The sequence below is a fragment of the Etheostoma cragini genome, chromosome 5 (genome assembly GCF_013103735.1).
Source record: "Etheostoma cragini isolate CJK2018 chromosome 5, CSU_Ecrag_1.0, whole genome shotgun sequence".
In the NCBI taxonomy this organism is placed as follows: domain Eukaryota; kingdom Metazoa; phylum Chordata; class Actinopteri; order Perciformes; family Percidae; genus Etheostoma; species Etheostoma cragini.
Genome location: NC_048411.1, coordinates 9598681 through 9612063, shown reverse-complemented (window position 1 = coordinate 9612063; position 13383 = coordinate 9598681). Strand labels below are relative to the sequence as shown.

Below are 13383 nucleotides of genomic sequence, written 5' to 3'. Positions count from 1 at the left end.
TCTTTCATTGGACTAATCAGCATACTGAAGCATCCGCTATGCCCGGCAGTGCCACAGTTAATTGTGCTTGGCTTCGGAATGAACAACATTTATTTTTGTAAATCTCATCACTATCTGTCTCTTAATTTGTCAGTTTGTCTCTATGGGTCCAATCTTGCACCCGGCTCAGCACAAGTGTCTTTGCTAGTTCAAGACCAACACAGTTGTCAGTTTCCCATCCAGCGCCCGTCTTTGCTCCCATGGGTGTGCTGGTCTTGCTGGGAGTTGTGTTCAGGTAAATTCTTGGCATATTCTCGAGGCAGCGGGAAGTGATTGCTTCATTGACCAACAAAAATCTAGTCCTAAAGTCACTTGCAGCATTTCGTTGTCAGGGAAGAATATATGACAAATCCACCATCATAATAGCAATGCACCAAAGTAGAAACGCGCCTGGCTTTCAAAGGGAATGGGAGATGACACTCTGATTGGTTAATTGCATGTTACGGCCAAAACACACCTATGAATTAATATATATGTCCAAATATGATTTGGACACGTCCTTAACGCTCCTGCGCCGTGTGCTTCACAACGTTTTTTTCCTCTCTTTTTTGACTTTTTTCGCAGACCTCTTCTTTTTCACTCTGTCTTCTTCATGCGGAAGAAGCAATGACTTTTCTCATTTTCTTTTGTTGATCCTTTTTTATTTTAGCTTTTTAATTCGCAGTCATTAATGAGTACCTATTATAGTTTACCGACCCATTCAGCATCTATTGAACTAATTAAGGATTTCCATAAATTTTAATGCATTAACTTTAATGTGTTGACTCTTCTGGGGTCATTAGTGGCATAATTAACAGCAGCACCCACATGCCCTTGGGTCTCCCAAAACGGGTGGTGGGGTGAGTGGTGAGAGGGAACACACACCCAAAACAAACAGAGAGTAGTCGGGAAGCATAACGAAACCTCAACGGGGAGATGAAGAGAGTAGCATGTGATGTTGTGATTAGCGTTCACTTTTATCTGATGAATGCTAGATTAATATATTACGCAGATGAAATAGAGCAAGTGGTTTTGTGAGTGACTGAGAGAATTAGTGAATTGGAAAATAGCAAACAAGCGAATGCACTGACAGGAAAGGAAGAGAAGGCCAGGGAACGATGGAGGCACCGCTCCTCTCCGTGTCTCAGTTAGCCGTCAGGACAGACAGGGTTTTTAAGTATTAATGCCCTTGTTTCATCCTGAAAATGAAATAACAAGTGAGCGTTCAGAACCCTCTCTGGACTATTTCACGCTTGGATGTTTTTCCTCAATTTCAGTGTGAATCCTTTAGGAAAACAGTGAGGGCGGTGGAGAATGGCAAAGAGAGCAACGTACAAAGAGCAACCTACAAAGAAAGAGACGAGTGGAAAGAAGCAAACAGATAGAGGGGAAGGGTTTGAGTAGTGGTGATGAATTAGAATGAGAAATGGATTTTGGAGAGGTAAAAATGTGGAAAGGGAGGCAGCACCTGTTGAGAGAGAAAAGAGATGGAGCTGAATAATTGGTCAGGATGTGAAGATTGAAAGATGGAAAGATGGATGGAGTATTGGAGGATAAAAAACATACTTTTGAATGAATTCAATCAGGTGTGTTTGTGTGTGTGTGTGTGTGTGTGTGTGTGTGTGTGTGTGTGTTTGTGTGTGTGTCTGTCTTTGTGTGTGTGTGTGTGTGTGTGTGTGTGTGAGAGAGAGAGAGAGAAGTGGCTGGTGACTGTTCTGTGTGCATGCATGTCTGGGACATCTCAGTGGTCATCTTAGACAACGAAATTCTTCCTTCCATTTTTTAGCGGCTCATTTGGTTATATAAAGTCTGGTTATGGTTACATCATTTGGTTATTCAATGTTTACTAAAGGGCCGGGAAGTCAACGTTTGCTATTACCCTGCCCACCCTATTGTCCTCCGTTTGTGAAAAAGTGATTTTAACATTTTAATGTTACTGTTTTGACATTGTTCCTTTAGCGGTTTATGATAACGCCAATGAATCAGTCGTGCACAAACTAACTACTGTAAAAGATAAGAACACACACACACAAACACACACACACACATATATGTTATATATAACACATTATAACACATTGCTTCAGGGTGACCAACAATAACACATAGGAAATAATAATCAAAGATATCCCCCTCTTAACACTTTATTATATGATAACAAAAACTGCCGTGTAAATGACTCTTTAGGTCCCAAACACCTCCAATATTTACAAATAATACAAAGATAGGCAAAACGTGAGCAGCTCAAGAATGTAGCTAGCCATGCTCTAAAGACCATGTTGTGGGGGGTGTTGTAGTGGTTGTTGTCAGAGGAAAACAGACTCTTCAGGACCAGGCTTTAGTCTGCACAGATTGCTGCTTGTTCAAGTTTGCTCAGGTGTCTGCTTCAGAATCTATTTGGTAAAAGGTTAATAAACTGATCAAGGCTCTTCTGCCTTTACCTAATTTCCCTCCAGAAATAACATTCTGCCAAGATCAGCTTTGTCTTTCGGCTTCTGAAGAAAACAAACACACGTCCTTTGACTCTCCGCTGGGAGTTACGGAATACTGTTTGTTACACCTTAGGTGGCATAGCAACCTAAGTCACACCAACAACAAAGATAAATATTCAGCTAAAGAAATACTCTCGCTAAGCTGTATGTAAAGTTCCCCTTATGGTTACAGAGTATTTAGTTTTCACTAAAAGCATTGTTTTACCAGTGGCTTTCACAAAGACGACTAGATGACCAAAAATGCAGAATATGCACACACACACACAAACACACACACACACACACACACACACACACACACCTACACACATACACACACCTATATTCAGCTCACTCACTCCATTTTTTTGCTTATCATTTGGCTGCGTAAGGGTAATATAATAGCAAAATGAGCTAGCATACACATAGGCCCGAAAGGTGAGTGTGTGTAAATGCATACACACGTGCAGACACATGATATACATAAATTATTTACAAAAAGACAAATAACGCAAATAATTTATACATGCATATCTCCATAAGACAACACACACATGGTAATGCATCGTGAAATAACCAATATCTGTTTTTACAATTAAATTTCATTTCGTAGTGTTGTAACTAATTATCGTAAACACCTCATATGCCATCTTTGTTTTTGTCCACTTCTCTAAATGTTCCTCTTTTAAAGCAGTTCTAAGTTATTCATTGTTTTTTTTCTCTCCAATTTGGTTAGCGTGGAGTAGAGGTGGTGTCACTGTGAACCTGTTTTAATTAGGATTTCTTTTTGTCTCAGTAACATCTAAACTCATCTTTAAGACATGACAAATTACTCACTGTGCCTCCTCCACATGCACACACAATTAAATAACAAGCCCAGAGTTACCACCCAGTGAAACCAATTCACAAAGGGGGAATCCTGGTCAAAGAGTGTACTGGGAGGCGTACATATTCACAGGGGAGTGGTGGGGAGTTGAGATTATTAAGCCCAAAGATGAATTGATGGCAATAAAAAATTCATGTTCACAGCAAAGTTCATTAAAATCTTTGAAGTTTTATTTTTTCTTCTTCTTCTTTTAGAGCAGGTCCGAGAGATAGGCATGAGAGAGAGAGATAGAGAGTGGGAGAAAGAAAGAAACATTGTGACCCCAATAAGAAGTCTGAAAGCGTTATTTTGGATGTGTGTATTTCTGTGTGTGCACTGCAGCCTTGTAGTAATGCAAACAGCACCTACTTATATTTAACCCCATTGTTGAACGTGCTTTCAACTGAATTAATACTGTACACTTGTTGTTCTTCATCAAGCAAGACAAGTTGAGAGTTTTTGTGCACATTTTCTTTCACAAATGTGTGTCTCTCAAATCCATGGGTGGTGTGTAGCAGCCATTTAACAAACAAACAGTAATTAGTTCCTGTAATGGTTCTCCATTACATTTCTCAGCGGCCAAACTCTTTGAGAAGCAACCCAAGTGCTGTTCCGATATAATTAACAATAGCTTGTGTATTTCCCCAGAGGTGGCAATTTATGGGTGAGGGGCAGAGCGAGCGAGAAAGGACGAGAGAGAGAGAAATAAGAAGAAAACAGACTGAGTTGCGTGTTTTTTTCATTTCAACTTCTGTGTTGGTGTCTCCCTTTGCGTTGATATAGCTGTAGATATGAACCGTGTGCAGTTAGCCAAGTTATCTTGCCTATTACTGTGAGCTAAGTGAGTGCTGCTGTCTTGACTGCTTTCCACCACCATGGCTCTTATATTTGTTGGTCATGGTCAATTCCCATTTTTTCTATTTTTATTCCATGTCAATTAAATGGAGCTGCCAACTCCCACTGTTGGCCCACGGAGACTTAACATCCACAATACACATTTATGGGGAAGACAAAGTGTGAACCATATAGCTGGCTACTTCATAAAAACTTAATGTGCTTTGTCCAATGCCCTCCCTAGACCTACCAATACAGTTATAAATGCTTGTCATTCACTATGTCCCCTCATGCAAACATGAGAGTGGGGGATTTCATTTGGATCATTTGGGTGGGCAAATGCCTTCCTTCTTCAATGTCTGTTTGTTTGTATTATTATTGGCTGAGATATACAGTAGAGCGCTCAGGGTAATGTGATCGAGTAGAAGACTAAAACACTTGTGTAGTGTCCTTAAGCAGGGGACAACTTCATGGATGCAGTTTACCAAGTTTTTCTGCACTCTGATCTCCCTCTGGTTTACACCTACAACCCAACATTGCCATCAGAAGTAGTCTTTTAACTCTCTTTTGCATCTGTGTGATTAATTACTCTTCACCGCTTGAAAAGAAAAGTGAGGTAAAGTGTGCACTGCTTATTTCTTTGCTGTCAGAATGTGCTATTGGTTTATTACAGTAGACTGGCTTTTTTTTTTACAGTGTTGGACAGGCTGTTGTAAGATTTTATCATTCCATCATTGCAGTAGATGAGATAGCAGTGCATTTTGGTATCTACTGTTACTGTGAATGCTTGTTGCACAGAGAACATGCTGTGTAGTAACATGCATTGTTACTACATGCACCAAATGGCAACTACAATGTGACTGCAGTATCACTACAACACCCAGGAGATGAACTGAGCCCAATGTGTCATGTGAAGCTGAGCTTTCAGGCAGACTCTGCATGGTGCTTACAGTGAATGGATGGCTGGAAACAATGTGAGTACTTACTCTTTCACCACTTGTCCCTTCCTAGGTCTCTCCAGGACCTATCCAAGCAGACAGAATTGCCGTATGGTACAGTGTTGGACTCCGCTGTATACGATCAGGTGCGCTCCAAGTCTATGAACCCCTTTGAGAGAGATCCCATGTACTCCCAAATGTGGCGGATGATTAACCACACCGGAGGAGGAGATAATAACGTTGAGGAGTCAAAGGAAGGCATTCGCAAGGTAAGTCTTTACTTTTTCAATTAGTTGTCAGATCCAAGCAAAGGGCCGTCGACACATGTAAAATCACTGTGGTTAGTTAAACAAATATTGGAGTTGAAAGACTCCTGTGATGTGTTTTGAATAAGGGTACCTGGCAGAATGGCAGCAACATCAAAGCAAATATTCATTACTCGGTGCAAAGCATTTAAGGGCGTTTTCACACCGACAGCCTTTAGTACGGTTGAATTGAACTAGAATCTGTTTGTCCAACTGGTGCAGTTCATTTGGGCAGGTGAGAGAGCGGTAAATGAACTCTGGTGTATACCAAAAGCGGACCAGCCAAGTGTACCGCGACCTGCTTGAAGAGGTGGTCTCGGTACGCTGTCAAACAAACTCTAGTTTGATTGTCGTTAGAACGTGATCTGTACTCAAACCGCACCAACTACACATACTCTGCAAATCTGAGCTAATCTCTCCTGTAGTCAGGTGTTTCTCCTGTAGCAGCTTGAAGTGTTTTTATTACAGAAAACTGCATTTAAGCTCGCCGTCCGTCATTCGTATCTCCGTTGTCAAACAGGTAGCTGCCAAAATTGCAGGCAGACGCCGGCAGAGCAGTCTCGGTCTCAAGAGCAGATGTAGATGCATTGGTTGCTGGTTTGACCACTAGACCAGAACACAGGACCTTCTTTCTGTGTTTACTTTCTTATAAAATAAGATATATAAAATATCCGACCGATAAGAGGTTCGGACGATTTTTGCCTTATTTGTAATGATGCAGTTTGGTACGCTTGGATTTTGATTTGATTTGATTAATTTTCTTTTCACAACAAAAACATTAAAACAGTGTTATATGTTTCACAAAAAGAAGTGATGGAAAAATTGCTAAAAAACCGTCAAGGGGCTTAATAAGAGGCAATCTCCATAGAAACAATTATATTTAACAATTTATATTAAGATTATATAACATTTATATATTATTATGTAAAAACATTTAGACAGCATTTAGAGCATAAACCCATATGGTTAAATCCAGACAACTTAGGAGAAACAACTTTACAGTTTAAACTGTTCTTTTGTAACGTCAATGACAGATGTGGGAAGACTGATCCATATATTTGACCCTCTGTATAATAATGTATACAGACGGTTTTCCCAGGTGTGAAACCAAACCAAACCGACCAAAGGAAAATTGCTTCAAGTTTATTAACTCCCCAACTGATTTGGATCAAAGCTAAAACGAACTACAGAGGTTAAAACGCCCTAACTTAAACTCATCAACATTTGATCTTGTCATTTTTGAGAATACACTTAATAAGGTTGTTTTGTGAAATCAACCTAAAGGGCAAAATACTCTCTGAGGTCACATGTATGACTTGAACACGTTTTACAGTTTTACAATAAAGACAGCAATGTGTTGAGGGTCATATCTGAATTCTTACCTATCAACAGTTACGGTTCCCTTGACATGAACATATTTGATAGTAGATGATGGCATTTGCCTTGAGAACCAGGTGAGTCTTGTGGTTTGATCACTACGAGAATTGTCATGCATCCTTGCTCTCCCAGAGAGCAATTTCACTTGAGAGCTTTGCTGCCCAGCATAATGCTAAATGTCCAAACCAATCATAAAACAAGGCGTGTGACAAAGCCACGGCAAACTGTGTGCAACTGCTTTTGTCACTGAATAACATGGGAATCTGGTACATAATGTCACATTGCTTTACCAGTAAGGATAAGAGATTAAATGTTTCCTCCAATGGAATATATAACACATAATAGTTATGCTCTTTTGTTATAAAATATATTTTTATTTGCTGATTTAAAATCAGAAGTTAATATTCTAATATAAGATGCATTAAAATCAAAGTCACTCTTCTGTTTTTTCCACAGTCTATATACTGCATAGAGTATATCAAGTTTCATACTGTTTAATACATACAGCAAATTGAATATTGTAATAGTATACCGTATCTCCTTATTGTACACAGCTTAGCCTCAGTTCTGTTTTGATATACAGCTCATGCTACAGGGCCATCTGTGTTGATGGGGAATAAATCTATCTAAATGATGTTAACGATACACAGATAACGCTCGCATGGTTAAATACTCAATTCCCTCGGTGATTACCCAGCATCATAAATACCTGACTGCTGCTTCTCATTTGCACGCATCCCGCTTTCTGTTTGCATCGCCCTTCTCTCTCTTCCATTGAGGGGCTAACTTTATCACTCCTCCTTCTAGAATACATTAGACTTGAACTGAAGCCAGCATTTTGAAGCATTGGAAGTGTTGGGAGGAGTGATTAAAGTGGCGGGTGTTTTTTTTTTTAAATGATGAGATAAATGCACCACATAACAGCATATAAGCACACAACTATTAACACTCACTCGCACACACTGCTTGTTGGCAGACATGTTTATTGAGCACATATAACTTATTACTGGTGTGTCACGGATCATGTATAAGTCTGTATTTTTATTGCTAATTAAAGCTGTTTGACATCAGCAACATGAGAAAACAGGCAGAGCCTCTGACATGACCGAATTTGCATGCACATGGCAGTTTTTAATAGTTTGCAATCATTATTTTTGTTATTAACAATTCTTTATTTATTTTTTAAACAAAGTACAACACACATTACGCAGCATGAAGATTTAAAATTCCAACGCAGCCACCCTAGCCGTCTCACAAGCCCACTCTTGAGTTGACAGCACCCTTTCATTCCTCCATCCTCTTATAATAATCTGTCTGGCTATCATTAAACTAGTCTGGACCCAGCTTCTTATGTGCTTATTCACCCCACTTAGGATTGACCCATCTCCCCGAACAAATCATCTTGGGCTGAATGAAACCTAAATTCCTAGACCTTATGACAGGAGCATAGGACATAAAGTAATTGGCCGTCCTCTGTCTTGCATTTCCAACAATTTGGTGTGTCTTTCAGACTAAATCTATACAATCTGTAGGGAGTCCAATAGAAGCGATGCATGAGCTTGAACTGAATGACACGTATCTCACATCAAGTGACATTGTTTTAATCTTCCTACAAATTCTGTCCCACTCCTCATCATCCTCATTTAGACTAGCTCCAATTGAATTACAATCATCATGATTGATGTGTTGAGAGCCAAATACAGATTATTGTAACATGGCTGTGCAGAGACATGCAGCAAATAAAAAGAAAAATGACACAGCCCATTGAGGTTCCACAGTGGCAGCGCTTGTTCGATGTCGGGGGTTGTCCCTGTTAAAAAAAAAAAAAAAAAAAAAGGTAAGAGGTTGGGGTAGTTTCTTTGTTTAGCCAGCAAACTAACAAAAACAAGCACACCCAGCAAAACAATGCAGGAGAATGAGAACATCTTCCAGATGGAACAAGTTCCGCTTACAAAGGTAGCAGACAGCTAGCAAGACAGTTAACGCTGGCAATGGACTCTACATGACAAGATGTGGAACTTGCAATTAGAAAAAAAACAACATTGGATTGTTAAACAGTTACGGACTAGAGGAATAAAAAAAGCCTAAAGTGGACCCAGATTCAGCGGTTAGGACCAGCTCACAGGTAGGTACTTGTCATGACTTCTTGTCTCTCTTGCAGAAGCAGTACTTGGATTATGAATCATGCACCACCAAAGTGAACATAAAATAACTAGTAAATACATAAATATATAAATGCATATGACACTGTTGTCAAAACCCAAACAATCAACAGACAGAGACGACATGTTGGAAGTTTGTGATCATTACTGTATGGTGATGTAACCAAGTGGTGTCCCATCTCATAGGGCCATGTTTTCCCCCCTAACACTTACCCGTGGTTTCAAGGGCCTAGGGGTAGGGGTAAGACAGAGAAATGGGATTTAGACTTAATTAAAAAATAATGAGTAATGGGCAATTCATTATTTTTCTGTGTGTCCTCAGAAAGGGTGATGGCAATAGTGATAATAACAGTCAGAGTGTGAAAACAATAGGATGGCTGTTTTTAAGTAGCCACTGACACTGAATGTTCTGTGATGAGTAAGTCATATTAAAAAAGGTCGCTTTTCAATGGCAACAGTGTGAGAGCATGCAGCAGTGCCTGAACTGGATGAAGGGCTCGTCATCAGCAGGATGGAGAGAGCATCTGGTTTTCATGGATACATTGTACATTTCCATAGAGTAGCAGCGGCAGCTAGCATTGCACAGCCGCAATAAGAAATAACGCAAGAAGGAGGCAGACCTTCCCCTCTGACTGTGTCTCTCTTGAGTTGATGTTTTTTTTTTTCTCTTTTACTGCACCACCGATTACTTTCAATTGTCTGCTTTACTGTCTTTCTACGTTCTGACACTACGGTGATTCCCTAACTTTACCGCCTTCTCTATATTTTTCTCTTTTGTATATTTTTTCCCTTTCTGCACCTCCCTCTGTATCTCTGTCTGTCTCATCTACACTGTTTTAAAGGCTACAGGGTGCACTCTAGTGGCACACTCTAGACTCTCTCCATCACTCTCTCTTAGCTGCAGTGACACAAGCTGATGTTTTCTTTCTGCTGCAGTAGCAGCATCAATGAGACTGTTGCCATGTTTGATTTCCAATGAAACTCAAATGTTTTTATTTAATGACTCCTAAACACAGTAATGAAAATGAAAACTTTAATTTACCTTGTCAAATTCCTGTTATATTCTCATCTACGTTTAAAAAAATGCTAAAATATAATTTTACCTTGGAGCTTGTCACATAGAAAAAAAGAGGTCAAAAGCCGGACTTCCTTGTAGAACACTGAAAACGTTCACATAAGAAATTCCCTCAGTGGACGCTTTCAACCTGTTATAATTTCTTCTTATACTGACAATATATATATATGGAAGCCACCTGGAAGAGTATTTTATAAGCTGAAGGCTATTTGGAAAGCCATGATGTGATTAACAGACCCCATGAGTCAGTCAGACTCAGAGATCTTTTGTTCTCTGTCAAAGTTTGATTTATTTGGATGTGTTCGTCTTCTTCACGCCAGTCCCTTTGCTATATTTGATTCCTGTGAGGTTACTGATATATTTTTTTATGTCAGTGTCTTGCGCTCTCTCTCTCCTTTTCCCCCTTCCTCTCTCACGCCTTACTCTCTTGCACAATAAACCTCTAACTCCTCTCTGTCACTGTCGTCTCCACTGCACTATGGATTTTTATTTCTTTTCTGTTCATTTTCAATCCCTTGCAGCAGAATAATATGTGTCAGAATAGGTCAGTGTCTGAGTTGTTTCTGGTATCACTCACACACAAATGTGCACTAGGCTTGTGCCAATTGCCGATCTTGCATGCATTGATACACGCACAAAACACACACACACACAAACCCAGTGAATTGCTGCAGGCAGGGTGAGGCTTGTCACAGGAAAATAAATGTGTCTCCCCCATTTCAGTCAGTGCTTTCAATAAAATAAGTGTAGGTGTTGCACCTCAAACTTGATATCTCATTAACTTGGTTTCACACATTTATCAAAGACAACCATGTTGTATGTCACTGTGTGACATAATGGCGTCTTCATTTAATGCAATGTGATCTTCTCTATTTATTCTTGCATGGTCTCAAGAGGGAAGAGAAAGTCTTTTGTGTGTGTGTGATTTGGGCAAGCCTTTCAGCTGAGGAACTCCTGACAGCTCAGTGTTTGACTGTTGTGCTGACTTGTAAAAGTAATGACTAAGATTAACTATCAATTACTTACCCTCTTCCTTACCTAACTTCTGCACCCCCTAGACTGCAACTTGGAAATTACTGACACAGACCATAATGGGATGTGCTAATGTTTAAAGGCATCATCTTTTTGTCATAACAAAAATCATAGTGAAAGTGCAACTTCCTCTTCTAAAAATATTAAACAACCAGACAGCCCTGCACTATCCAGGACTATGTCATACTGTTTTTGTGTGTGTATGAGGTCAAATCAGTGATGAAATGTTGATTTTCTTCTAGTCACGCCTGCTTTGGTTTTTTACACTGAATGCTGCCTCAGTGTGTGGTTTAAGAAAGCATTCTGGCATTCCCGAAGCAAAAGATTTGGGACATGTAGGTTGGTGTCTACTGTGTTTGTGCGTGTACTCTTGCTATGCCATTCCTTTTACACAGATGCCGATTTAAAGCTGTTACTACCTCACTTAACAACTCCCCCCCCATTCTGTGTCCGCACCCTATAGAACAGAATGTGTGTGTGTGTGTGTGTGTGTGTGTGTGTGTGTGTGTGTGTATATTTATACTCACTTACTCACTTAATTTAAAAAAACTACTAAAAACCTTCACACTTGCATGCTTATGCACATACATGCTAGCATACACGCACACACACATACAAACACTATGCTGATGTAAGTGTACCTGTGTGTGAATATGTGACAGCGACTCTCTGTCAGGCCTCGAGAGTCTCGTATGACTGCTGAGTGATTTTAGAGTTGAGTGGATTGCAAGTTTGAGTGATATTCTGTCCATATGACTTTCTACTGCACTATGGGAAGGATCCACTTTAGAAAATGCGTCTTTTCCCAAATGTCCTTGCATGCTATTCATTATCATTACTCCCAAGATTCATATTTATGGGAAGCTTCTTAAAAATGAAAAACACTGTACTGAAACATTTACTGAAAGGGTAACTGAAATCAAGGCCAGAATCAAAGAAAGCAGGGTCAAGGTCCTGTTCTTAAACAAAAACATGGCAACAGTGAATTCACTTTTCTTCCAACCTTACCCTGGACTGATGAGCTTTGAACAGGACAATGTAGCCTTTGGCAAAAAAGGTATACATATTGAATTTGACCCATGCCTGTATCAAACAGCCAATCAAGAATGCGGAATAGGAGTTTTAAAAGAGGACAGACTGGCTTGTTGCACACAGCAAGTGGGAAGTTAAATGCCTCATGCATATGTACATATTGAGATTATACTGTATGGAGGACATTCACCTCAGCAAAATTACTTTTGCATTTCAGCTGTCATTTCTAAAACTCCTCTTTTCCAAGGAAAATACCCATTTCTTGAATTTGAATTTCAAATTTGTTTTGGTGTATTAACATGCTGAAATGGATCTGACCCGTTAAGCGGATAAGGTCACACCAATCAACAGAGGCACACAGGGTCGTTGGATTACCTGTTTTACATGTTATATAATATTATTGATGATGGAAAGTGTCTTCACTTTTCTCACATATGCTTTACTCCACTCTGGAACAAGCCCATCACTTAACATCGCCCTATCACCATCTGCCCATTTAGCGTAATATCTCCAGATATTATGATGAAATATACAATAATTTCTTCCCCTCTGCTACATATATCTGTAGTACTGGAAGCATGGAGCTGTATAATGCAAAGCTATAAGCTTTCACCAATTTACCATTATGACTTTAGTGATGATGATGAAGATTAGCCTGATTTCTCAGATAGAGCTATCCGCCAGATAGAGCTGATGGTAAATCAACCAAGACCGGTTTAGATCCTCCAGCGTTGGGTGAGGCCATCACGGCACTCCCGAGGACGATTGAGACGGAGCAGAGGAGAGATGAAGGGAGGAGGGAAAGATGATATGGATGGCAGATGGGTGCTCGGGGAATGGGCAGGGGGAAATTGGGAGATTTAGGGAGGTGGAAAGAGAGAGATAAGGAGCGAGCAAGGGACTAAAAAGAATTGGAGATTGAGGGAGATACTGTGGATGGGTAAGAAAGAAAAGAAGAGCAAGGAGATGGAAGGTTGGATAGAGAAAGAGAAAGAATTTGTGGACAGGGACCTCGATTAAGTTGTAATGTGAGAAAGGAGGATGGATGAAATGAATGAGGAAAGAGAGGAGATTAACAAGCACAGAGATGGAGGATGTGGGTGGATTTTAACACCACGTTTTACTAAAATATCATTTCTTTATTTTCCTATTGTTTTAACAGAGTGTTGGATGCATTAATCATTAGGGCTAAAAGCCATAAAAAACATGCAATCAAAAAGAGAGAGGATTTAGAGAGACATTTAGAGAGGCAGGATTTGCATGACGATAAACAA

The 13383-nt window shown here is 39.8% G+C and overlaps 1 protein-coding gene across 3 annotated transcripts in view; it reads left to right on the top strand.

Moving 5' to 3' along the window:
* Nucleotides 1-13383, top strand: part of grid2 (glutamate receptor, ionotropic, delta 2) — a 468031-nt gene that overhangs the window by 396283 nt on the left and 58365 nt on the right. For all 3 annotated transcript variants that reach the window (XR_004656592.1, XM_034871281.1, XM_034871282.1), the window contains exon 13: nt 5200-5395. Coding sequence is in view for 2 of the 3 variants with exons in the window: in XM_034871281.1 (XP_034727172.1) it covers nt 5200-5395 (196 nt within the window). In the remaining variant the exon portion in view is untranslated. The remainder of the gene's footprint in view (nt 1-5199; nt 5396-13383) is intronic.